The following is a 27,246-nucleotide window of genomic DNA, read 5'->3' as shown; positions in this document are numbered from 1 at the left end:
TCATTGTCTGGTTCCCCTGAAGGAATCTTGGGTCAGCTTGTTTGCTTATTAGCAAGCGCCCTATGAATGCATCACCAGTTTTTCTTTCCATTCCCCAGATACATGTCTGCCATTTAGAGAACTGCACGGCAGCTGAAGACATCACTCCTCTTTATATGATGTCCCCTAGGAAAGTTATAGCTGATCCTTATAATGGGTAAGTGTCCTCCTTTGAGTACTTGGTGTCAAAGGTGCTATAAAGCTCCTCTCTAATTTTCTTCACTTCAGTAGTCATCTAGGTTCCCATTTCAAACTCTTCCCTTACCAAAAAAAAGTGCAATTGGCAGTGAACAACAAACTACAAAACAATTGGAACAAGAGTGACACCATGCAGTATTGTTTTCTGCATTTTCTTCTCTAGGATGTTAGCAGAGGAGATAAAATATTTCCAATGCAGAAATTTGGTTTTCATTCATTGCTTTTATGAATATGAAGCTCTATGCATTTTAAATGTCCATGCTTAACACTTGAGGTATTGTGGGAGAATATTCTCCAATAATATGCCAGGAAAATCCCCAGAAGGTAAAAAGTGATGTATTTAATTCTCCCAGGATATATGTTAATAGCACCAGAAGCGTTTTCCTATCATCTGTGTAAAGACAGGCACATCTCTGAGCTGTTAAAATACATGTGGCTCATCTACAGAGTTCTTGCACGGTAGTTATTTGGGTTTATTTTGCTTCATGGCCAGCTATATTTTCTGTCTCCTGGAGGATGGCATATACAGAGCAAGCCTTCCACTGTTTCCTGGCACTGCCTCCGCAGCTTCCCCAGTAGTGAAATCCAGCGCTCTGAGAGACTTCATGATCAACTTCCAATCTAAGAGACTTATTTTCTTCAACAAAACAGAACAGGCCTTTGTGTCAAGTTTTCTTGATGGTTCAGAGTTTCACATACTGCGATCACATGTGCCATTTAATGACATGGAGAGCTTTGTTTATGAGGAGAACACATTTACTGTCACAGATGGCTGGGCAGTTTTCCACGAGGAGATCTCTCCAGTGGGGAGTTCTAGCTTCAATGAGTATATTGTGGATTGCAATTTGGCGTATCCAGAGTACTTCGGCTTTGGCAACTTGCTTCTCTATGGGTCATCAACTCAGCCTTTTCCTTTACCAACTCCTCCTCGGCTTGTCATGGCACTATTTGGATCGGATCAAGCCGTGCTCAGCTGGAGACCACCTGAACGCACTATTGGAACTAGTAAGTTCAGTTATTTCCTCCTGAAAGTCTAGTCCTTTTCTTTCTAAAGGAATAACATCCTGGTTTGGTTTTTCCTGATGCTGGGCTTTGGTGACTTCAATAGCTGCTCCTGCTGGAATATGTGGAATTACCTCAGTTTGAAAAATTTAACCCAAGATTTGCCAGTATAATAGCTAAATTGTCCAGCTAAATTAATACAAGTTTATATTGGTAAGTCATTTGTCATCTACAAAGAATTTTAAGCAAGGCTCCTTCTTAAGTATGGTAAGGGGTAGCAGTAATGTTGGCTGCTGATATCACACAGAAAATACATGCCAGAGACGTAATGGCTTTTGATCAGTGACTGTGCTATTGTCTCTGTCCTCTGCGCATATGTCTTTGAACAGCAGAAAATTATGTGACTGGGGAAAATTTTGGTTCTTCCAACTTCATTCTTCATGGGGGATTGAACCACTAGTCTTATTTGGTCCTAGAGGCAGAGAGCATAAATATTTAATTTATCCCTTTCCTAATTCCCCTGATATTGACATTTTTCAAATGAATCTCTGATGTAGTTTTCTCAAAGAATGTGTAACTTCTGTTACAGCAATCTACTCTGCAATAACATAACTGTTTGCATCTCACAGGCCTATCTGCTTGGCAGAACTGGACTTATGACGTGAAAGTGTCATCTCAGCGTCCATCTGAGGAGGAATGGATTGTCTCAAACCTTAGCGACACTAGGTTTACAGTGAAGCAGCTGGCCAGTTTCACTGCATATGAAATGTCAGTCAGAGCTGTGTCTCCTGCTGGTGAAGGGCCATGGTCAGAGTCATTTAGAGGCACAACTTTAAAAGAAGGTGAGAATTGCTTTGCCACCTAGGAGAAATGAAGAACAAGTTATGCATATAGCTTTCTGCCTGATGAGGCTCAGGCTTTGGGCAAAGACTGCAAAATAAGGGGCACAGAAGGGATTCTCTTAGAAATCTTAAAGAATGTAGGATAAATAAATTTGCTTTTAGTTAAAGTAGTAAGATTTCTGGCTACTATAATGATATTATATATTATGTCTTTATTATTACTACTTATAGATATATTTCTAATGCAAATACACTATTAAACACATTATTTGATACACTATCAAATGAATAGGTATGAGAGGTGTCATTCCTTTCCTGTGCTCTGTAAAGTGCTTTCTAGTATGAAGTGGTTTGAGCAGTGCCTTGGGGGTTAATGACAGTTTATGGGAAAGTGCAGGCTCACTAAAACCTGAAAATCCTTGGTTTGAGCCTAGATAATGGGGCAAATGGATGTGTGCACAATGTCTGAGATTTTTAGATCTTTGGGGTGTTTTTTGAAACCTAATTCACCCATAATAACCTATATCTGAGGGGAAAATAATTTTCAACTTAAGGCACTGGACTGACTCTTGAGATTAGGGGTGACTTTTGCTCGACTTCGGTAAGGCCAGGTCCAAAACCATAGTGGTGTTTAGGCATCTAATATGGTTCCAAATTGCCTTATTGTTCTGGACCTAAATCTGCCCTGAACCTCTGAGTTTCTCAAATTATGATATTTTCGTGCCTTTCTTCTTTGTTTGTTATTGCTTAGGGCAGGGGCAATTTTAACTGTGCTTCTGTATCTTGCCAGAAACAAGAACCCCTGGTATTGAAATACAAATATTATACATCAACTGCTTGTTGGTGTGCACAACTGCAATCTTCTTTCTTTATCAGCTGAAGAAGAACCCTATATATTGGCAGTGGGGGCTGAAGGGCTCTGGAAGCAACGGTTGGATAGCTATGGGCCAGGAGAACTCCTCTATCCTCATATAGGAAATATCTCGGGTAAATACTAGACAAACCATATGCTGCTGCTACAGACTTGTCGGCATTTATTAGCTCCTCTTAAATTTCATCAACAGGACTGAAAGACAAGAGCTTTCATTGCGGCAGTCTAGACTTGAATGCAGTGCAGTGCAGTGAAGCAGCTTCACTCAGCCACGCCATTGTGTCCATCCTCTTTCTTCTACTTCACGGATCAAATTAATCCTTAGTGAAACCTTAATAACATCATCAGTTACAGCAGAGCTAAAATCAACTCTCTGAACTAAGTAGTTCTGCCTCAAGCATCTCAATATATGTCATACATTTGTAATAATCAGGGCTATATATGTACTATATATGTACATTGTATTCCTATAAGAAATGATCTGTCTTCATGTTAACTGTTCACTTGTATTGATTTTAAAAAAACTGAAGTGTCTGGCTAATTTTAATTATTTTTTAAAATATGTTATTTATTTACATGTTTGTGAAATGCTTAATATATTCCCTTTTTTCTTCAAGACCTCGACTGGTATAATGACACTCTTTATTGGATTAATTCCATGGGGGAAGTTCAGACCTGGTCATTGAACAAAAGAGAGCATATCACTGAGAATACTTATTTATCTGACATCAGAAATGCAAGGGTGTTGGCCTTTGATTGGTTGGGTCAATGCTTGTACTGGGCTGGCAAAGCAAATACGGTAGGTTTAGTCGCACTTCTTCAAAGGAAAAAATCCCTAAAGTCAATAAGAAAGACTGTAAAACAGTATTCATGAAGATATGCCTTACTTCTTGCAACCTGAGATATATTTGGACCTTTGCTATTATAATGTAGAACAAGGAGGCCTTTCTTCCCTTGTATGATTTTCCAGAGTTATTAAAAATATGGAGTGAAATGTTCACTAATGTTCACTAATGCAGGATACTGAACTCCACATGCAAAACAGGCAAATCAAACATACTATCAACAGTTTTGGTGTATTCAACATTGTAAAAATAAGTGAAGATAGTGAAAATGGAGGCTGCCAAGTTGATCTCAGATAAAAAGTAGATGGATTTTATTTTAATCCTTATATATGCAGCAAATTTGACATGATTTATTTACACAGAGATTTTCAAGATTGGCCTCTGTACCGTGATATTTTGCAGATCACTGCAGATAAAAAAAATAATTACAATTGCACTTCGTACACTCTCATATCAGGAACATTGACATGTGAATTATTTTAAAAGGTATCTGACTTCAAAATTGCAGTGCTAATTTATGCAGTGCTGTCAAATTATGCCTTTCATTTCTTGTAAGTGCAAAGTCAGAAGCTGTTTTAAAAACTGGAGTTAGGAGGCCAGATTTCACACTGCCTTGCACCCTCATTTACACTTGTGAATAGTGAATATGAAGTGGGTGAGAAACTCTGTCAGACAGAAGGCTGCTAAAACCGGGAAAGTCAAGGGGAAGAGATATTTTAGCTTTTCCTTTTGTTACTTTCTGGCAAACATTAACTAATAATTTTGCCTTATTCTTCATCCTTATACTTCAAACGCAAAAGGTTTAGGCTTTCAATGCAAAAGGTTTAGTTTTTGAAAGCCTAAGGCTTGCATAAGCTACTGCTAAACAGCTGTGGAAAAGTCACTTATATATACTTAATTGATTATGGCTAATGATTTAGATGTGATGCTAAAAGCAATTCTTTTGTCCCTAGATCTACAGAAAATCAGTGCTGGGAGGCCACATGGATGTTGTGGCTCATGTTGTGTTCCTAGTGAAGAATCTAGTAGTGGATTCAGTAAACGGCTATTTGTACTGGGCCACAACGTATTCAGTGGAGAGCACAAGACTGAATGGAGAGGAGTATGTTATGTTACAAGAGCATCTACAGTTTTCTGGTAAACAGGTGACTGATTTTTTTTTTTTTTTTTAATAGTGTGTTTTTAGTGGTTCGATCTCTTGAATATAGTCAGTGTTCATGGTTGTCAATATTGCCATGTTATGACTAGAAAAATAACATGCCTTTCTTGTAATGTTGTATCATTTTGAGAACAAGGTAAGAATTAAATCATGTAATAGCTATACAAAAACTGGCCTGTAATTCCAAAGTCAGACCATTGCAACAAAATGTGACATCCAAGATGTCCTTATAGTTGCAATGCTGCTCCTTCCCACGTGTGAAAGGTACCTGCCTTTTCCAAATGGCTTAAGTCTAGTGGTCAGTTCTGGCTTTCCCATCAAAATATGGAACTGGAGCTCCACAGCATCCTGCCTCCTCTGTGATGTTCCCCACCTCACAGGTCCTGACAGGACCAGTTTTGGGCCTAGACACAGTGGGCCCCCCCACTTTGAGGCTAGTGACAGCAGAGTGGCCCTTCAGGCTACAGAGGTGGTGCTGCAGAGACAGCCCTTGCCTCTGCTGAGGAGAGAGATGGGGCTGGCAACAGATGCCATGCTTGTGCTTGCTTGCTTCCTTCCTCCTCTCTCCTCCCTTCCCCTCCTCATGTAGCTGGGAAAAAAAGTGATGGATGACACAATTTTCTGGCAAGAAAAGCCCTTACTGCCATAGCAGGGACTGTAGGACTCTGAGAGCCAGTGGGATTGGGACTGCAAACTCAGTACTCAGCACTGGTGAGGCCACACTTTAAATAGTGTGTTTGGTTTTGGGTCCCTCACTGCAAGAAAGACATTGAGGTGCTGGAGCGTGTCCAGAGAAGGGCAACAAAGCTGGTGAAGGGTCTGGAGCACAAGTCTTATGAAGAGTGGCTGAGGGAACTGGGGTTGTTTAGTCTGGAGAAAAGGAGGCTCAGGGGAGACCTCGTTGCTCTTTACAACTACCTGAAAGGAGATTGTAGCGAGGTGGGTGTTGGTCTCTTCTCCCAAGTAACAAGTGATAGGACAAGCAGAAATGGCCTCAAGTGACAACAGGGTTGGTTTAGACTGGATATTAGGAAAAAATTCTTCACAGAGAGGGTTGTCAAGCATTGGAACAGGCTGCCCAGGGAAGTGGTTGAGTTGCCATCCTTGGAGGTATTTAAAAGATGTGTAGGTGTGGCACTTAGGGACACATTTTGGTGGTGGGCTTGGCAGTGCTAGGTTAACAGTTGGACTTGATGATCTTAAAGGTCTTTTCCAACCTAAATGATTCTGTAACTCTGTGATGAACCCCAGGCTGTGTCCTGAGGAAACTCTCCCATCTATTGCACTGCTTTTACTCTAGGGAGTCTCTCTCAAAGAAAAGCTGAATGCTTCCCACTTCAAACCACAGCCTGTGTAGGATTTTACACTCTGTCCCAAATGCTGGAGTAAGGGATAGATTGACTGCCACAAAATAAGTTAATTTAGATATATTATTGCTGTAACAGCTTTCTTTAAAAAGCAGCTCTTGCTAAAGAAGCCTTTTTAAAAATTCCATCTGTGTTACAATTTGCGCTCCCATTTTACCTGAAGACAGATACTCTTTGATAAAGACCCTTTTGAAACTTTAGAGATCTACATCTCTTGGTTAGGTTTGTATCAATCCCCAGAACATTACAATTTTCTTTCCCAAAGGAAAGGAGGTTGTTGTTTCTCTGATTATAAAAAAAGCCAGGCCTGGCTTAGTCTCCAAAAGGTAATTAACATTTGGAAGGCTAGCTCATCTCACAGGTCCCTGTTACGTTCATGAAGCTTTGAGGATGAGAGGGAAAGCTGGTTCTGGTGTGGCACCTGCTAAACTTGTAAACTCAAACACAAAGGAACTGAAAAACTTTTGTCACACGTAGCAAGAAATGTCTGTGCTGCAAAGGGTCACTCTATTTTCCACACCTCTCTTTGGGAGCTGGCTGGTGTGGACTGTCTTCATGGGAAGATATATGCTGCCCAAGCTCAATGGCACACTTATCGCATATCATCTGGGTGATCTGCTGCAAACAATTGTCAATTTGCAGTTTATTCTAAGTGCTGAACCTCTCTTTCCTTGCCCTTCTCTTTAGATTTGCTACCTGCTTCTCCGAATTGCCTCATGCTAACCTTAAATTTCTTGTTCTGGTTTTCAAGAACCTTGGCAGCAATAAGACTGCTTGTCTGCTCCTGTCAATTTTTTTCTGCACCTTTCTCTAAGTCAGTGATACCAGTCTTCAACCATCCACTTATTCACACCTCCTACAAACAAACATCTCCTCTCCTGCTTCTGTGCTGCCCCTAACTGCAGCTGACTTCCTGAACTCACCCTCCTGCCGTGATGTGTACAGGAAAAAAGCCAAGTAAAAACACCTAGATTGTGAAGTGACCGGTTATAGCTGACAGGTGTTTGTTTATTAAAACAAAACCCAAAATAAACCCATCAGGAAAAAAGGGCAGTACAATATTCTTTAATGGTGGGATTATTGAGCTGGTCCTTATTGCCCCATATAAAGCTGCAAATATATGCTTGCACAAGTAAAAATATTTATCTTCCTTGTACAATGCTGTACCTCTTACCTCAATACTAAAACATAGATATAATACTTAATTGCTTTTATCCAACAGTTAAAAAATATTACCTACATAACTGGATCTTACTCGTATTTACTAGCTGTTTTTCTAATAAAGATTTGCTGTTCAGCTGGTCAGTACAGGGTCTTCAGCAGTGTATAGCTGTATCTCATTTTAGCTTGAAATCTGAGTGATAGGAATAGAAGAGACTACTATGGAGACAACAGATTTCCTAAACAAATATGAAGGCAGAGCTTTGAAAGTCTAATTTCTTTGGCAGGAACTAGATACTTTCATGACAATTATTTTATTTTCCAATCAGTTGTTTAGTTTAGCTGGTGCATATTGGCATAGCTTGATTGATTTTGGCAGGGCTACTCTGGTTTATTCCAGTTTAGGATCTGGCACAGAATTTCCAAAACACTTTGTAAGTAGTTTACACTTACAAATGTAATGCAACATGCCTGGGACAAAAGTAATTTAGGGAAGCAGCAAAGTGCATTGCATGCAGGAGGGGCCAGGACCCTCTAGGCGTAGCTTCTTAATATTTCTAGTCAAGGGGTATTTCAAGTAGCTAAATTTCTGTTGTGTCTTATGATGTGCAGCTACATTGCATTACCACAACTACGTATTGTGTCCGAGACTAATACCTCTCTTGAAATGGAAAAAGTTTGGCCATTTTTGAAGCATAACACAAGGGAGGTGCTAAATTGCTGCCTAAAACTCCTGAACATGAACAGTACAAATATTTCTTTGCCTTTTATTAATGGGGATTAGGAGAAAAAAAAGATGGGCACATCTGTGGGAAACCGTAACAGCTGCAGAAACAAAGTGGGGCAAGGAAACAAGACCCAAATGTTTAAAAAAGTAAAATAGATTCAGGAAGATGTAATCTGGTGTTGAGTATAGGAGGAAGAATAGGTAAATGGGATTAAATACAACATGCTTGGTTAAATATGCACTCAGGCACATACATACTGTAAGATATTTTTAACAGGAAAACCTACAGGAGCAATCATTCAAACCTTGATTTTCTGACATACTGTGTCAACAGGAATATGTCAAGAATGTGATTACATAAGGACCAACAGATAACTAAGTGATATGGCATTTGCTTTCCTGTCATCATCTTCTACAGTTTATTAATGAAGAGTTAAAAAAAAAAAAGAAGGCTGCTCCACTTACATCCATAATGGAAATTTAAGCTTATAAAAGAATAGCTACCACTAGTGTTTCAATGTGAAGTTTGAGAGCTTCTGGAAAAGGTGTTCAGAGAGGCCCCTAACGACTTGTAAGCTGTCCTAATGACACGGCACAGACAGAACTTGATAACATGTAGCAGACTAATTTGTGGAAGCAAATTCTTTGTTACCCACAGAACAGATTATTAGATGTCTGATTTCTATTATTTTTGCATATGGTATTGAATCTGTTATTTACTGCAAAAGCAAGAAAGCTCTGTTTTGAGTATTAGCTCCTATTAAAAATAAACAAAAAATATTGCACCTAATTTAGACAAAGATGAAATATTGAAGTAATGAACAGCAAGACTGTTCATTCCCCACCCTGACTTTTATTTAATCATAGATTATTTACAAAAATGTAAATATTTTAATTTCCTCATTAACCTAATATATCAATAGAAATTTTGCATGCATTTCCCACAAATAATGCAATACACTAAATATTTTATGCATAAAATCAAAGCTAGAAAACAAAGACAAAAGATCTGAAATAGTTCTTTCAAAAAGTGATTTTGACTTTCAGACTGGATATCAACCACCTGTTTCTCCCAAAGAATATTAAAATGCCAGAGGCGTTCTGTAAATTTTGATAAGCAGCTCCACTAATCACTTGATACGCTATTGCCATCATATCTGCAGTACTCAGATACTTCAGGGATGAACACTGTGACAGATGCTCATAAAATGCTGTCTAGAAAATCATCAGCCACTATGAATAGGTGTCCACCAAGGACCTGATTATTTTCTGGTGCTACTTCTCTTCATGTTACAATAAATATTCATAGTAGTAATGTTATTTTGGCCAACAATATTTTTGCCAAAAAGCTACTCATGAAGCTGTCTAGACAACAGTTATGCCTAAAGGCTTCTACCTCAGAAGTGAAGGCAGATTTAAATTGCCATTTGAACTTCTTTTTCTTAGGTTGCTGGTTTAACTCTGGATTTCAGCTATGGTTTTCTTTACTGGCTTGTGCAAGATGGTCTATGCCTAAACCTATACAGAATTTCTCTTTGCAAAGAAGGGTAAGTAAATGTGTAGCAGAGGTAAGAAAGTCTGTATTTTCTAGTTTTTGTGATACTCTTAAAAATTTTTTTTTGTCCAATGCTGGGTGCACTAGTTACTAATTTAACAACAGACAAAAGAAGAGCTAATGGTCACACCTAGCTGATGGCAAACTACATGTTGAGATGGTTGTTAACATGGTTTTACAGTAAGAGAAACACCATGGATGCTCAACAGAACTGAGGTCATACTCATCAATTTTTAGACTTAGCTTTAGGAAATAATCTCCATTTATCATCTATTTTCATCTCCGCACTTTTAACAGTTGACAGTTTTCAAGTGCCTAGAGCTGTATCTTGTTCATCTTGCACGGAGCGTGGGACTTGAACTGACACCACTTTCTCACCTGAGCAATCAGCACTCATCAGGCTTTTCTCTTGATCATCCTGAGCATGAAATGCCTTCAATTATTCCTGAAAGGTGTATTTAAAAACAAACAAACAAACAAAAAACACCCCCCCCATGTTTATGGGTCAGTTCAAATACATACTAAGATCTTGAGAAAAATAGTATTTTATTCTCTAAGTGCCAGGTGCATGATGAGTGGTAGCTCATGAAACTCCATTTTTGGTCCTTCTCTTATAGAGAGTGATTTTTTTTTTTTTTTTTTTTTTGGTAAGCATCAGATTAAATGTCTTAAACTTAATTGAACAGTATCTGTATTTACATGTGCTCATGTTGCAGGTTGGCTTTGTGTGGAATCAGCTGAATTTTTGAATTTTCTGACTGATTTTAGCTATGATTAATGGTAAACATTTAAAGAATCAAAATATGTTTATTAGTTTTAGCTAGAACATGCAGCTCCATTGTGAACCAATTGGCAGCCATAAATCATTGTCCCTGGCACGCCAGAATAGAGACACTAGAAGTAATCCATTGTAATGGACCTGATGGCGTGTCAAAGCTTTTCAAAATTTGTTTTGGATAGCGTATGTCTAAGCTGAAAGACATTTCTGAGGTGGCAAAATGATGCCTCTTACAAATTATTTAATCTCTTACCCATAAGATATATTCGGACCAAAAAAGGCCTGTAAGTTTTAACATAGAAGTAACAAGACAGATTAAATCTCCAGTGACGGCAGTGGAGGAAAATGTTAATAGTTTCATAAAAATGGAAGGTTACCGAGGAAACTAACAGGGTAAATTTGTCTAAGGACCTGATCTAATGAAGTAGGATGAATCTCATGCTGTGAAGTAGACTCCACTGTTTCAGTGGAACTACTGAGAAAAGGTGGACTGGTTTTAAAAATACTAAATTTTCTATGTCTATACATCAGAATATTAAGCCATTTTATAGTGGTTTTCTAATGAAATCAAGGGACTGAAGGCTTTGTTTTGCAGGTCCTGTAATGTGCCATTCTGAAAAGGATTCTGCTGTAGAGAACTTATAGAAAACTTTTAAAATTGTTTTCTTGCTTCCCACATAAATATTAAGAATTTGAATGATGAGAAACTTATTGATTTGTCAAACATTGCATAAACCTTGTTCTCTCTACACGTGTTTTCGATTTGCTTATTTCATATGTGTTTTCACAGTTGTGGTAATGCCATCGTCACAGAATTTGCAGCATGGAGTACTTCAGAAATGTCTCAGGGTGCACTGGAGTACTACAGTGGTCGTCTGTTCTGGGTTAATAGTCTTCAGTTCATCACAACTCAGGAAGTCAATCAGAGCCTTAGCGTTCCCTTCTCACAACCAGCAGAGTTTGCAGCCTTTACCCTTGTTCATACATCACTTAAACCTTTGCCAGGTACATTATTTTCTTTATCTAAACCCCTCAATAAAGGTATTCACTGTCAACCTGTAATTCTTCATTCTTTAAATTCTTTAGTCATTTGACAAAAGATAACAACAACAGCAACTTATTAATAAATATATCTGGCTATACTTGGATAACGTGCAATTATAAAAGCTAATGGGTATGGCTGAAAAGAATATACAGTGTTGTTATTCATTGTTTCTATCTAAGGACAACTTATAGGATTTTCCATTGTGTTTTAATATTTTAAGCCAGGTTTGAAAGGTCTACCTATTGCTCACTGTCTTTAAATTATTATTATTTCTTCCTCTCTTTATGGACAGGAAATTTTTCTTTTACACCAAAAGTGATTCCAGATTCAGTGCCAGAGTCTTCCTTCAGGATTAAAGGAAATTCTTCAAGTTTTCACATCACTTGGAGTCCCTACACAAATGTGGAATGGGGAACAGTCTTTTACTGCATGGGATCGAAAGCTCTACAAGTGAGGATATTCATGCAATCCCTCCTTATTATCTACATGTATTATTGCACCAACTTGCTGATGGATCTATTTTTAAACAGAAATACAGTTCATTTCTTTTCCACCATTTACAAATCCGTCAACCAACTAAACTAAACTGTAAATATGAAGCTAGCTGTCCTGTTTCTCCACCACTGAGGCCAGCACGGGAGGAACACGAGCTTAGCAGTAGCTCTGGGCTAGCTGCTGAGGTGTGACGTGCGGGTGAGGAGCTCCCAGTGCTCAAAGTGTGAAAAAGACTTTCACAGTAACTCATACAGAAGTGTCCTCTGAACTCCCAGTGGGACAGCCTTTGCCTGAATGTGAGATCTAGCCTTCATCCACTCTTAATTTTAGCATGTTTGGCAAGCGGTACTTTAATTTCAAAGGGCAGATTGCTAGCAGAATGCTACCCATCACTGTGGTGCCACAGGAGTTAGTGAAAAAACAATCACTCACAGGAAGAAAAGCTTTGTCTTGAATTAGTTGACCAGCTTGGTGAGGGGAATTTTGGAAAACTGAAGGCCTTTCTGAAGGGGAAATAAATATTTTGTTTTATTTCATTCACAGTCTTCAGAGAGTGAACAGTGCCTCCATCACCATAACCTGACAGTGCCTTCCTATCGAGTTGATTGGCTGAAACCATTTGCACTCTTTGATTTTACTGTCACTCCATACACATACTGGGGCAAGGCACCAACAACATCTGTATTACTTCGAGCCCCTGAAGGAGGTACCAGAATTTTAAATCCCATTCCTCACCTATAATGGGTACTGAGACCAGATCTGTGTCAGCAAGTGAAACCCTGGGGAGGAATGAGCAGCTTTCAGGACTAGTCAGCTGCAGGCAGAGTTGCAAGGACATGTTCTTGAGTATCTTTGGCAGTTATCTACTGCACACATAAATGCACGCAGCTGCAGCAATAGAATTTGGAACAGAAAGTCCATGACAATATATCCACCACGTGCCTATGACTATGAGCAGGAAAGATAAATTGAGATCCATTACAATGACCATCAAAGGCTGCATATAATATATTAACCACTTATTAAGTTTTTAATAAAGCTTATGTACTTTTTACTTCAGTGTTTATTTTTGCACTCATGTAGGTCAAATAAAGTCAGCTAAAATATAGTGCTAAGTGACAGGAGCACTGAGAAAGCTTATGAACTGCAGTAGACTTCAAAGTGGCTAGGAGGGCTGATGGAGTATGCTCTATACCGTGAAAATTCTTGCAGCTCCATTGTCACCCACAGGACTTGGCTAAATAGATATGTCTCAGTCTGAGTGCAAGAGTGCATTTGTCTGTGTTCATACAGCTCTTTTTTTTTTGCTAAGCAAATTAAAATCAGATACCTACACACCAAAGAAAAACAGAAAGGAATTACCACGAAGTTTTAGATATTCTTCTGTGATTTACACCTCATCAATTGCTATCTGTGTCTATCAGCACTGGGGTTGTAAAGCTCAGGCTCAAAACTAAGAGGTAAATATGGAGCAGAGTTTGTGTTTTAATAGGAGTACTTCACTCTGGTTTTTTATCTTTTTTTTTTTTTAATATATATACAGTTCCTTCAGCCCCTACAAACACTAGAATATATATAGTAAGAAAAAACCTACATAAAAGTGATGAGAAAGTCTTTGTGGAGTTCAGGTGGGACAGACCTGAAAGGGAAAATGGAGTATTAACACAGTTCAGAGTTTACTATCAACTATTGCGTCAGAATGGCACTGCTGACACTTTCACAGAGTGGAACACAAGCAACGTCAAACCCACCTTGATGCTCTTTTCTCTCAGAGATGTGCTTCCTAGCCTCACAGTAAGGTTTCAGGTATGAAAAATTACTGAGCTTATCTCATGTGAGATGGTAGATGTTATCAGTGCAGCCTGACGTGTTTGCTTAGGAGATGTTATTGGGCTTGGGGCAAGAACTTGCGGTTTCTGCTTGTGGAGCTGCTGATTCACTGACTCACCTTTGGATACCTGGCTTAACCTTTCTACATACTGTATTCTTCACTAAGTAAAGTACAAAATAATGTTTCAATATTATGCAGGTTTGGTGAGGCCCAAAATAAACTTTTCTAGAGGTCTCCCAAAGCCACTGCTAAAAGCTGCAAGTTAAACACAGATTTGTCTGAGCTGGTGGAGAGTGACAGGCTATTAAAACAGAGCCACAGATCAAGAGAAGTTCCACTGCTGGAGAAATCCAAGGACTCATACTGTATCCATAAAAAGAGATTTCCATATTAAAACTCGTCAAAAGGTCATATTTTTGTTGTGGTAAAAGGTTTGGAACACAGAGAATATGTGCTTGAAAGACAAGTTAAAAACATGAGAGCATGTAATAGGCTGGGTACTGATGAGGTAGAACACCATGTTGGTTGCCACATCAACCAACAGTAGGAACTGCTCCAGGCTGAGGAAAGAGACAAGACTATTTGGTGTCCTTTGAGCTCTGATTGATAGATGCAACATGCATTGTCACTCTCTGGGCCACTGCTTAAAATCCCCTTCATAGCCATAGTCTGACCTTGAATGTAGCCTTTGAAGGGACCAGCACAGCCTTAGGTCGAACAGAGCACGTGCGTATGTTCTAAGCTGAGCAGCCAGGGGGTCGGGTTCTGGTTTTGTCGTTACCTGTGAGTTTACAGGCTCTTGAATACAATTATTTATGTTGCTATTTAACATATGCAACAATCTTTTGTCCCACAGGTGCAAGCCTTCACCTCTGTAGGTCCAGGACCTTTGTCTGATATAGCAGAGAGGAATTCATCAGGTATGGACCACTTAGATGCCATCTCACTGTTTGCGTGTCATAGCTGCTGAAATTGACAGTACAGGAATTTGGTAATCTGATAAATAGCCTCCAACACTTTGCGCGACATTTGTTCCACCCTACAGTAGACACCACAGAGGAAAGAGTTACAGCTTCTGACACAAAATTGTTAACACATTTCTTATCATTAGATTAAATTTCAGGGATGTCAAGCCTTTCCACAAAACTACACTAAATCGACTTTTCTAGGCAACCCCAGGGTAGTACGGAACAGCAGGTTTTGATTTATAATCTGTATACTGCTAAACATTATAAAGTATTTCTAATTGAGCTGTGAAAGGTCACCAGGAGAGTTAGAGATCTACTAGACATCATAGACTATTTCAAGTTGGGCTGTTAAATGTAATTAAGTGAGCAAATTGGATTTTACTAGGCTTAGATTTGTTAGGTAAGCATCCACAAAACCATTGAAAAAATCTTAGGACTTTGCATGTAACAAGAAGACATCTCATTATTTTATTTATTTGCTGTGACATACAACCAAATATAATTTGAATGACTGCTATTGTCTAGAATGTTTTATGTAAATTCTGCTCTGCCCTTTTTCTTCCAGATCTTTTCCCTGTCCCAACTCTTATAACTGTTTCTGCCAACAAGTTGTTTCTTACTGACATAGACAATAATCATACCATATGGGAACTTTCAGCAAAGACAAATGTAAAGGACATCTGTTATACTGCTAATGATGACAAAGCATACTATATCGTAGAAGATTCTCTTTTTCTTCTGAATATACAGACTGCTTCAAAGTTGCAGGTATTGCTTTGTTCATTCCCTTTCTTGAGGAAAATATGTGACCATTAATGTAATTATTTTGGGGTTAATTATGTTTTTTGAGGAAGTCAAAACTGCATATTTGAAACAGAAACAAAAAAGCATGATAAACAAAGCACGTTTAATGACAAAATACAGTGGGAAGAACAGAACCAGAAAGACATAATGTTCTTAATGACTGCCAGTTGGTATGAGATGTAATGTGAAAGAGATTAGCTGGATGATTTTCCTTTCTAGCAGTACAATACACATATGTATAGTATAATAAAATTTAGACTTTGATTTTTTTTTTTTGTCATCAACAGCTATTAGAATAGTCCAGAGTATGCCATTGGTAAAGTTTTCCTATTAAACATATACGATTTTACTAACATCTATTTTGTTGATAAGATATTTCAACAGACATTTAATTTAAAATTCACACTATTAAATACAATAAATTTATTTTTTGTATCAAATGTAATTTAAATTAATGTGATTTCATTTTAACGTCAAGAATATGGAAACAACATGGAAGCAACAACCGTTATTTGTGAAGCAATAGTTTTCATTTGTATAAAAATATCAGAATCTTCGTTCCACAGCATCTCTTTATATTTTGACTTCTACTTGCCAAGCAGAAATTATTTTGGAAACAAACCTAATTTCATAATGTCCTGGCATCAGGTGGGAAAATACTGCTCTCAAGCAGTTTTAGTAATGTTTATATTTTTTTCTTAAGTTTTTCAAAGATACATATCTTCGTAATGCCACGGCCGTCACCGTTGACTGGATTGCAAGACATCTCTTTGTTGCCCTGAAAACATCATGGAATGAAACTCAAATATTTGTTATTGATCTTGAGCTCAAGATAAAATCTCTAAAAGCCTTGAACATCCAGTTGGGTAAAATTAATTCAACTGTATCATCTCTGTTTTCATATCCTTTCTTAAGGTAAGGCATATATTAGTAAAAACTTTTAAAAGCATATTTTAAAAATTATTTTCATGAAATCATCAACTATTAAAGAAAAAAAAGATCTTTCAATATGAGTCATTTGCATTGTATATCTCAGGAATTTCTTGATGTAGTTCTACTTTTATACTGCTAGTTGAGCTTGGATATATCTATCTAACTTCAAAAAGACGCCTATGTTTGAGTAAAGATTTCAAATGACGCTTAAATACTGATAGGTGGTTCTATTTAAGTGATGTAAGTGAAAGTCAGCACAAGACAACAATTTTTTACAGTAACCGTTTTATCCAGTATAGTCAGTCAAAAATAGTAATTCAAAAATATCCTTTAAACACCTGGAATCACTCTGCAAGTACGTTGCTTTAGTTACCTTGTTTTAAATGTTTGGGAGGTTTGCGACTGTAGTCATAGAACTGCATTTAGGGCAGACTGCTCAGATTGATATTTTTCTACTATAAGTAATACATTTTATTTGATAGCCGCTTGTACTGGATGGAAGAGCTGGATTATGGCAACAACATGTTTTATTATGATATTCTGAATAACACCGTGCACCACATTATGGGATACATATCAGTAGAAGAACAGCTGAGGAGCAACTGCACCTGTAACGTGGCAGAAGCAGAGCTAGGAAGACCTATGAGTATAGATGTGTCTGACTCCAAGAATACCCAGCTGCTCTTTATCAGAGGAAGAGACGAAATATGGGCCTCAGATGTGGATGGTTGCCACTGCTGGAGAATTACCAAAATACCAAGTTTTCAAGGTCTGAGTGCTCTGTTACGTTTCTAGGTAGTTTGTGATTCTTGCTGTCTTTGACATCAAATTATGTTCCTTTCAGCAAAATAGCATTTGTGAAGCACTTTCTTGATAAAATTGATTTGTCTATAGGCAAGACGGACAAAATGTTTGTCTTGTGAGTTTCCAGTTGCGTAGCCTGTTGATACAAACTAGGAGAAAGAGCAGCAAGAGGATGTTTACTGATGTGAGTATGTATCCTAGTAAAATGTAAATCAAATGGAGACACTACAGCCTCGAATGCTACTTGTCAATAGTTTTCACTTATAGTCTCAACACATTATTTTGCTAAGGTTTCATATTAGATGCAGCTATTATGGTTTATCTCAATGAAAAGATAAAATATCATCTTAAGTTATGCCTGAAAGTGGCATTGCAAACTTCAATATGTGGGGAGAGTACTTCATGCAGGTAGAGTCTTGCATGACAACTTAGCTATGTTGCACTTAATTGTGCTTGCTCAGTTTTCAGCTCATTTCTGGAGGAGTGCTGGTAAAGCTGTTCTGTTACCAGAGACGCTATCTCAGTTGTTCCTTGGAGATGGCAGAGCACTGAGGTTTTCATCTTGGAAAAATGATAAAAGTTTCTATAGACATCTCTTGCTCGTCTTTTATTTCTGGTATTTGTTAATTGAATTCCAGTTCTCATAACTATGGATAATAGAGACCCTTCAAATCTGCTCTTGTAAACTGAAACAACAAAGTGTCTCAGCTTCACGAGACCTACTGGAAAATATCAGAAACCTCCTTTCCAGGGGAGGTTGCTGAAGATATGGTATGACAAAGATGCTCACTCATATTGACTTGCTGTGAACACAAGCACTCATCTGCTCCCGTAAAATTGTCTGCTCAGGGTTTATTCTGAAGCTTAACTATACAATGTTTTCCTACAGGTAAGAAAATTGGCAGCTTGACTGTAGATAAGAAATTTATATACTGGAGCATTGAAATGAAGGAACACAGTGAAATTTGGAGAGCAAATAAAGAAAGCACAGGACACTTTCTTCAGAAGAGAGCAAGTAATGAGCTGAAAATCTTAGCCTGCAGCTCAGCAGCACAATTGTATCCAGGTAGAGGGGATTTGGGTTGTTTTGTAAATCTAACAGATTTATTTCAGGATATGTATTTGAATTGCAGATCATGCTATTTGTATTTATGTAAAGTATGCTTTATGGATTCAGACACCTTCTAGAGGGAAACAATTTACTATGCCCATTTTTAAAAGGATGAGTATAAGCACTGGCCTTGTGTTGGATTGCATGGAAGGTCATGACGATGAACACTACCCATATGTCAAAGGCTCAGGATGTTAACGCCAAACCAAGCCTACTTTCAAAGTTGTGTCAGACCTGGAGATTTAGAAAAGGTGGAGCGCATTAAAGCACAGAGAAAGAGGAAATGTGTCCACAAAGTATTGTAGCAAGAGTTTGATAACGGTCCCTGTTATGATGCAGATTTTCGATCTTGTTCACAAATATGCAAAGCTGAAAAAAAAAAATGTCTGCCCTTGCAAAGGCAAAGAGATAAGAACTCTGCTTATTAAAATGATTTATAAAGAAGTACCTGAGAGGCAATTACAGCTTACATTACAGTAGACCCAGGCTTCACTAAGAGTTCCTAATATTTTAAACAAACCATTGTAGAATGATAATGAAATTAATAAAAAATAGTTTTAATAGAAAGTTAGGATTCATAGTACCCATAGGGATTACCTTTGTAAACGCAGATGTTTAGAACAGCTACAAGCATGATGAATATATTAAAAATAATTATTTAACTTCAGTTTTGCATAAAAATCTGACAAATATGCAAGAGAATATTTTAACAGGATGGACTTCTTTGGAATAAAAAAATTTCACACTGTTCTGGGCAGCTAGTAGAGTTACTTCTTCCTGCAGCTGCTCTGACCAGTGCCCAGTCTATTCTTACCAGCACATTGGGCAAGTTTGTTCCCATCAGGTCTGTGTGGGCTTGGCATTGGTGCAGAAGCCTGGTTTGGTCCTGATACAGAATCTACCCATCCCTATCCCTAGGGACAGGGTTTCCTGCAAGAGCCCCAGGCTTAGCTGGTGCAGAAAGGGAAGAACTGAATTTCAGTCCAAAGCGATTAGTTCTACACAGCGATCCCCACAGAGCTGCTCTTATTTACCTTGACTGCTGCAAATATATTTGTATGAATACACTGCCTTGGCATTTGGGGGAAGGGGAGTGGGACAATGCAAGAATTATTCATACAAGTTTAAGATAAAGGTAAATGAACATACTAAAATAAGAAAATATTTTCTTCTTCTCAGTACTGAAGGAAAATGGTGTATATGTGAAAAAGTTATGTTTGCAAAGACCAACTGTGTTGACTGACATGCTTTTTATTGCTTTAGTGATGTGAGCAGGTAGTGCTAGGGTTTCCTTTCATTCTAACCTATTTAATTGCCATCCAGAGATGTGATGTCAGTTGATCATTTAACACATCAGAAGTACTCAGTGAAAATTATTGTCCTGTCGCAGGTTCTGTGAGAGAATGATTTCTCTTCAGGGTTAGAAGGAAGGGGACTGAATATGTAGTGAAGGACTTTCTTGTCAGGGAAACACATTTCTACGGAACTGCCTGACAGAAACTTCAACTCTGAAAATGACTCAATTCTTTATTCCATCTGGGACTTTTCACATGGGAGTTACTACTCTAAGTAACTATAAAATTGAAAAAGATTCAACCTTACATTTATTTCTGTTGAATGGACTTTTTTATTCTCCTTCTTTTACATGCATGAACCTGCCTTTGGTAGGAATGGCAGGGTTGGTCATTTAGGGAGAAAAGATCTCAACAATGAGGTCAGTTGTTCTGGGCTAAGGGCAAACATTTGTCCTTGTTCCATCTTCCCCATGCATGTGCCTTAATATTTTCCTTCTTGGCAGCAAGTCCATTTAGCATATTTTTAATTTGTTTTGAAAAGTACATCAAGTGATGAGGGGTTTTCTTTTGTTACTTTTTATTTACTATCAGAGAGCAGTTTTCTATTGTTTTCTCCCTACAGATTCCTTTTCTCCTTCCAAAATTTGTCTTCCCTTTCTCTGTTGTTACTATGAGCTTTACATGTGAAAAACTGTTCAGAAGAAAAAAGAGGTAACATTTAATTGCTAAAGAAAGGTACTATCTATTCTGCATATCTGTCTCTCGTGTGACAAGCAAGTTTGGACCCATCAGTGAGTACTGCCCTTGATGATACAGCAACTACAGTCTGGATTTCCAAGGCATTTAAGTACTTAGAGAAGAAACTATGTTTTCTTTTCAGTAAATCTGTACCTTTAGTAAATCTATATCTGAGACTTTACTTTGATGACTGCTATTTTTGTATCCATGAAAGTAATCAAATAAAGTACATTCAGGTGGGATTTTTTTTCTATTTCTCTTTATGAAAGCAGAGGGAATAACTTGTGGTTGTGCTTTCTCATAAGAATGATGGTAGGCTCCCATGCAAGTTTGGATTGGTCTAGAAGTAATTAATTTTTTAAAAAATATCTTTCCTAGATAAAAGATGCCTGACTCTATTGCCAGACACTGAGAAACCTACTATACTTGATGCGACAAACACCAGTTTTACGTTAAGCTTGCCATCTGTCACACTGCAGCAACTATGCCCCGGCATATCGCAGCCTACGCCAACATATCTGGTATTTCTCGGACAAATGACTAACAATGACAGGAACTCAAGATACCGTTTGTCTGCTCTACAGCAAAAAACATTGGTATGGCTACTTTTGAACAAAAATGTATGTGACATCAAATATAAACACGGAACGTGATATCACTTCTAGTCATTTTATAAACCATTCTGTAACTTTCTATCATGGAGTTTTTCCACTTCTACTTCTCCTGTTTCTGTTCGGTATTTTTCAAGTGGTAGATTGCTTAGCTTTCCTTCGTGCAAGTACTCCTCTACTTTTAACATGCCTTTGCTAAAATCTTGTTAAAACAGGTCTTCAGTTTCTACTTGTAGAAAAAACAGTTATGGTAGATATGAATCTGTTTAAATAACTCTTGAGACTGTCCAGCAACCATACGGCTTGCCTTTATGTGCTTTATGGTAGTTGTACTTGCCTTAGTAATTTTTTCATCTGCTACATTTTTTTTGGACTTTGTCATTTCCTATTTAAGTACCAGCCACTGAACAATGGGCTGTTGTAGCCATGCTAATTACACCTCAGCTTGTTTTTTGGTATGTGTTTTCTTTAGTGACCTATTACCCAAACTATCATTTTAACATTCTTTTTTTAATGCTGAAGTGTATTAGAATAAAAAAGCACTACTGTATTATTTTTTAACATTCATTTCATTGACAGATAATTGGTGTGACATATGAGTTTCTTTTCTAAGAATACATGTTTATTATCTGATTTTGAATTACAGGAATTTCAGGATCCTATAGCTGTCATAGACAATCTACAGCCATTTTCAAGTTATGTCATAAAAGTTGCAGTGAAGAACTACTATTCAGATCAGGAAGTGCTGCCTATGGGAAAAGAGACAATTGGCACAACCCTGTATGGAGGTTTGTTTCACATTTTATTCTGATTTTGAACAGAATTCTGATCTCAGTTAAAGGAAGGTGTGTGTAAGTTTGGGTTGCAAATCAGGAAGCAGAGAAATTTTCTGCTTAAAATGCAACCTGTGTAGATCTTCACAAGGTTTTGGCAACCAGGTTTGATGAATCTGTAAGATTCATAAGACGTGTATGTATTCTTTAACGCTCTTGCTCATTGGCTTTCTAAGGAAAGATAAACTGTGGTCAAAAGCGGCTAAGCAGTTGCAGTTTCCACCTCGGACCACATTATTAATAAATTGTGTTTAAATGTGTATGTCGTTACTTACGTTTAAATATGTGTGTTATGTCTTCATTCAGCATTAAGATTTTTTCCCCTTGACTTGACATTAGTCTCATAATTACTGTTTCTTAGGGTAATGCAGATTTGGTTTATTATGAACCAGGCTGAAAAGACGACAGTTCATTTTTAATTCTCTTGACGTGAATGCCAGTCGCACTTCTTCAGTTGGATTCAACAATTCGCAAGTGCTCTTCTCAGTCTCTTTCACACTAGCAGAAGAAAGCTAGGAGTAGTGCTTTGAACTTGCCTGTTCACTGTGTTGCTTAGGACAGAGAGTGGACTGGTTAGGATTTACCTAAAAAGAAATAAACACACCAGTAAATGTATCCAATTATGGCAGAAGAAAGCCAAGAAACTTTGATGGGAGTGAATGGGTGAGAGAGATATGAGTGAAGACAAGAGGTCAAGATATGATGGCAAGGCAGCCAAATGTAATTGTGCCTAAGTGGATCTACCTCTGTACTCTGGGATGAGGTGTGACCTGCTGATGCAATGGAAGAGGATAGGAACAAGAGCTTGCAGCAGGGTCTAAGGGAGCAGGTAGCGGCAGCCTAGAAAAGGATAACAGGAGCACAGCTCACCTTCTAGAAAAGCAGGAAGCATTCACAAAGTGACAAGCCAAGGCTACATTTGGGGAAAACCTGCACATAGTGCTGTCCATAAAAGACAACATGGAGTGCAAGCAAAAGATGTGTTTTATTTTAAAGATTTTCTCTTGAGTACACCTCCTCCACTTCCTGCTTTGAGTGTGTGATTTTGCAAATTTCCCTTTCTGTTGTTATACTCCAAAGCACTGTCCAGATCTTCAGTGGTCTCTTAGAGAACTCAGTCATATTAAACACACTTGTTTTTGCCTGATCACTGATGTATTTCTTGCTGTGTCTTCTCCTCTTGCATTCGTCCTCCACCCTTTACTTTCGTAGTTATCCTCTCCACCCTGTTCTGCAGTTTCCATTGCAGAACATAGATCTGGTGCTGCCTTAGTTCCCTAACTAAATAGAAAGCAGCAATATTGTTTTTGTTTGTGGGTTCAGACCTCTGAGTCCAAAACTATTGACTTCTCATCTTACATTTGATGAAACCTGGGAAACGTCATAGCAAGGAAACTAAACTCTCTGCTGCACTTTAATGCAGACCAGGTGCTGGCACTGTGAGTGCCAGCATGTGTCCCATCTGTCCTTGAAGCCAACATGGCCCTGAAGCCTTCTTCAGATGCCACAAGGGTAACTGAGATTCATAGGCAGCCTGAGTTCAAGATGTCCTTATTCTTTGAGAATACTGCTAGTCTGAGCTAGATGTCTGCTGGGGCTGGAAACGCCTTAGTTAGGGCAGGAAGATTCTTCTGCTTCACTCTGCCTGTTTGCAGCTGTGGGGCAGCTACCACCCCAGTTTCTCTGAAGGTCTTGTCACCTCTCAGAAAGAAAACTCTGGACCCCCTCCAACTGGCCCATGTCCTTCTTATGCTGGGGACTCCAGAACTGGACTCAGTACTTCAGGTGGGGTCTCACCAGAGCAGAGTAGAGGGGCAGAGTCACCTCCCTCGACCTGCTGGCCACTCTTCTTTTGATGCAGACCAGGATGTGGTTGGTTTTCTGGGCTGCAAGCGTGCATTACTAGCTCATGTTGAGTTTCACCCCCCCACCATCACTAGTTTTACCACATGGCTCTTGTCCTGCAGAGCTGGAGCAGTTCTTCCCTGAGAGAGGGTGAGGGAGTGAAATTGAGAGGCACAGTAGCACCTGGTCCTTGGGCATCTGTTCGCTTAACCCAGCCACAGCAGGGCTAGCTGTAGGTGACATACAACTGTGCAGACTGCACAGCTGTGAGGATATTATTGTGACATGCATCTGGGGTGCCACAGCAGAAGTCCTAAGGTTTCATCTTCTCTCTCTTTACCTCTGCTTGGCTTTTGGCTGCTTCACGCGGTGCTGAAGCAACTGGAATTCAAATAAGGACAGCTACCACTGTGTTTTTACTTGTCACAACATCTTTTTCCCTTATTGATCTACTGTGCCCAAGGAAATATTTTATTCAGAATAGTTGCCAGCAAGTACATGCCAGTGGTCCTGATCCCCTTTCTTCTTCTCTGGGGGATGCACTCTGTGGTTTCCTTAAAGGCCCATCCATACAACAAGTAATGTCTTTTTTTTTTTGCCACCATTGTTCACAAGAAGGCATCACCTGTGAGCTACTGGTGGCTCCACTTACGCACAGATCATTCCTTGTTTCTTGTCTTGGGAGTAATCACATTTTTTCCCCTTAAGAAAACCTCTGGTTAAGATGAACCTCTTTTAATCTTTCAAATGAAAGTGGAACAAGAGTTGCAGGCATACTGCCACTCTTCTCTTGGGATCCAGAGATGCTTCTTTGGAAATTCTCTTATAACCATGCTATTTTTTTTTCTCTTAACAGTCAGACTCCTTAGCATCTGCAGCATTAAGCAAATAGACTCTCATCCTATGTGGATATCTGAATATTATGAGCATATTCCTAAGGAGTCTGTGGCAAAAAACAAGAAAAGCTGTCCTATGATCAGTAGATTTCAATTCTTTGCGTGGGAATCCACATCTGTACTGTAAAATTTGTGTGACACACTGATTGAATAAGATGATTGAATATTATTGAGACATGGCAAGAATTCACATCATTGCTTCTTTGTGTGGTAAAATGAGCGATCCTGCAGCTACGTACACACTTGCAGTGGTAAAATACAAAGGTAGCATATGAAATGGGAGACTGGCTTGCTCCATTGAAATGGAATTTTTCAGTCTCAAGTTAAAATGAAACATGAAACTCATAACAGGCTTCTCCAGTTGTGGCAAAACAAAATGTCAGGATCAAAATAAAGTCCTAGACAAAAAAAATAAAAACAATTAAAACATCAAAAAAACATGTCTGCCCCCTAAAGCTGAGCATTTTTAATATGTATTTGTATCAGCATTCAGAGCTTTTCACAATTTGTTGAAAAACTTGCAAGCAGCTGTAAACAGAATGCATGTGTCCTAGCACTTACGCTCTCAATTTCATGAATGTAACTGCTAGTTTAAATTGTAATCAGATGCTGCTAGAGCCTCTTGAAGTGTGTACACTATTTCACACCTCTGAAGCTGCATGAATTCCCTCTGCCTTTCCCCCATTTCTGTAATGAAATGAAAGAACTTTGAATTAATCTGTACTTTCCAACAAATAGCAAGAGAGAATGAAAAAAAAAGTAAGACAACTTTGAAAAATTAATGCATTGCTCTTGCCACAGAGTGTCACTCTTACTCCACATATGTTTTAGCTAGTAAAATGAGAAATCTGTCGTCTTTACTAGTCCAGCTACTGCACATTAGACTTAAATACTAGGACATGAATTACAGAGTATGTACTCATCAGATGTGTTGGAAACATAGTGTAATGACTTGTTAACTTTTTGCCTATCTGGACAGTTTAACAGGAAAAAAATAATTTTTAATGTAGAGTTGGGGCATGTCATATACCATTTCAAAGTCTGTGATCTCAAAGCTTCAAACAAAGGGTTGATTTTTCCAAAACAATTAGTGAGTAACCAGCTGGCATGGACATCAGACCAGCAATCCAGTTTTTTTCTTACATAGGTCAGCCAGACTGTGTATTTCTGAGCAAAACTGTAAATGATGGCCAAAAATGCTGAGTTTTGGGTTTTATTCCTTCAAACTATTCTGTTGAAGAAAATAATTTCCAATTGGAACAGTGCATGGTGCTTTTTCTAGAGCATATCCAAGAAAGCATCACAATAAACTCATATCTGAGACCCTGATTAGGAAACTAAGAGAGAGCAGGAATCCAGTGATACAATTATAAATATCTATATAACTATAGGACAGCAGTTGGGTATTTTTTTTTTTTTGTCTTCTTTCGTGGTAAGATAGCCAAGGAGATACTAAATAAGACTCTCTAACTATTTTGAACTTGTCTGCAGCTGACTGGCTATACAAGAATATGAGTTTTATGTGTGTAGAGAGTCAGTCTTGTAAATGGATCATATTCATATACTAACAACCTTTTTTTTTCTTTCCTCAGTGTCATTTCTTGACTTCTCTGGAAATAAAACAAATAAATAAACAAATCTCTAGTGAGACTTGTACCTAAAAAGAGATTAATTTTTCTTTCTGTTTCAGTACCAGAGGCAGTTGATTCCATTAAGACAGTGGTTTTGTCTGACACGACCATCAACATATCTTGGAGTGAACCTTTGAAGCCAAATGGACCTCTAGAATCCATCCGCTATCAAATATCTGTCAATTTATTACCTCTTGTCCCAGCAACACCCTTGCGAAAAAGTGAATTTCCAAATGGGACACTTGCCTGGTCTGTCAGTGGGCTCCAATCTGGAACAGACAATTTATTCAAGGTATAATTACAAGCAGCTTTACCTGTTTGTTCCCTAACTTGCGAATCTTCAGAATGCTCTTCTGTAAAGCTATTTGTGTGTTTTGAAAATATGAGTTCAAAACTTGTCAGAGTTCTCTCAGTCCTTTAGTCTTCAGGAAAATCAAACATCACAGTTTATTCCTACATAGGTTGTTCAGATTAAATTACTTAGAACTGAGATCTTTTCTATTTGGGGAGTACAGCACAGATTTTAAGGGTAAATAGGAGTTTCTGCTGCCATCCTGCTGTTACTGCCCTGATACTTCACACAATATGCTAAGAGAGAGTCAAGTGATGCCTAACCTGTGCTCTCAAAGGAGGATGCCTGGAACTGTGATCTATTTGTGAAGGACTAGGTGGACTGCAACAAGGGTAGGAAGGGAAGCGAGGGATGCCATCCAGAGGGACCTTGACAGGCTGGAGAGGTGGCCCCATGCCAACCTCATGAAGTTCAACGAGGCCAAGTGCAAGGTCCTGCACCTGGGTCATGGCAATCCCAGGCACAAATACAGGCTGGGTGGGCAATGGATTGAGAGCAGCCCTGAGGAGA

The 27,246-nt window shown here is 38.5% G+C and overlaps 1 protein-coding gene across 1 annotated transcript in view; it reads left to right on the top strand.

Moving 5' to 3' along the window:
• ROS1 (ROS proto-oncogene 1, receptor tyrosine kinase) overlaps positions 1–27,246 on the top strand; it is a 72,895-nt gene that overhangs the window by 15,795 nt on the left and 29,854 nt on the right. Inside the window, exons 12-30 of the mRNA XM_086744593.1 lie at positions 99–196; positions 731–1,242; positions 1,869–2,081; positions 2,958–3,068; positions 3,570–3,751; positions 4,751–4,942; positions 9,658–9,758; positions 11,335–11,549; positions 11,882–12,039; positions 12,628–12,790; positions 13,628–13,890; positions 14,772–14,835; positions 15,449–15,651; positions 16,391–16,602; positions 17,103–17,389; positions 18,314–18,490; positions 20,947–21,164; positions 21,826–21,967; positions 26,444–26,676. Of these exons, the coding sequence (XP_086600719.1) occupies positions 99–196; positions 731–1,242; positions 1,869–2,081; positions 2,958–3,068; positions 3,570–3,751; positions 4,751–4,942; positions 9,658–9,758; positions 11,335–11,549; positions 11,882–12,039; positions 12,628–12,790; positions 13,628–13,890; positions 14,772–14,835; positions 15,449–15,651; positions 16,391–16,602; positions 17,103–17,389; positions 18,314–18,490; positions 20,947–21,164; positions 21,826–21,967; positions 26,444–26,676 (3,744 nt within the window). The remainder of the gene's footprint in view (positions 1–98; positions 197–730; positions 1,243–1,868; positions 2,082–2,957; positions 3,069–3,569; positions 3,752–4,750; positions 4,943–9,657; positions 9,759–11,334; positions 11,550–11,881; positions 12,040–12,627; positions 12,791–13,627; positions 13,891–14,771; positions 14,836–15,448; positions 15,652–16,390; positions 16,603–17,102; positions 17,390–18,313; positions 18,491–20,946; positions 21,165–21,825; positions 21,968–26,443; positions 26,677–27,246) is intronic.

The sequence above is a fragment of the Chlamydotis macqueenii genome, chromosome 3 (assembly GCF_036417535.1).
Source record: "Chlamydotis macqueenii isolate bChlMac1 chromosome 3, bChlMac1.mat, whole genome shotgun sequence".
NCBI classification, from domain to species: domain Eukaryota; kingdom Metazoa; phylum Chordata; class Aves; order Otidiformes; family Otididae; genus Chlamydotis; species Chlamydotis macqueenii.
This window is presented reverse-complemented; position numbering and strand designations above follow the sequence as displayed.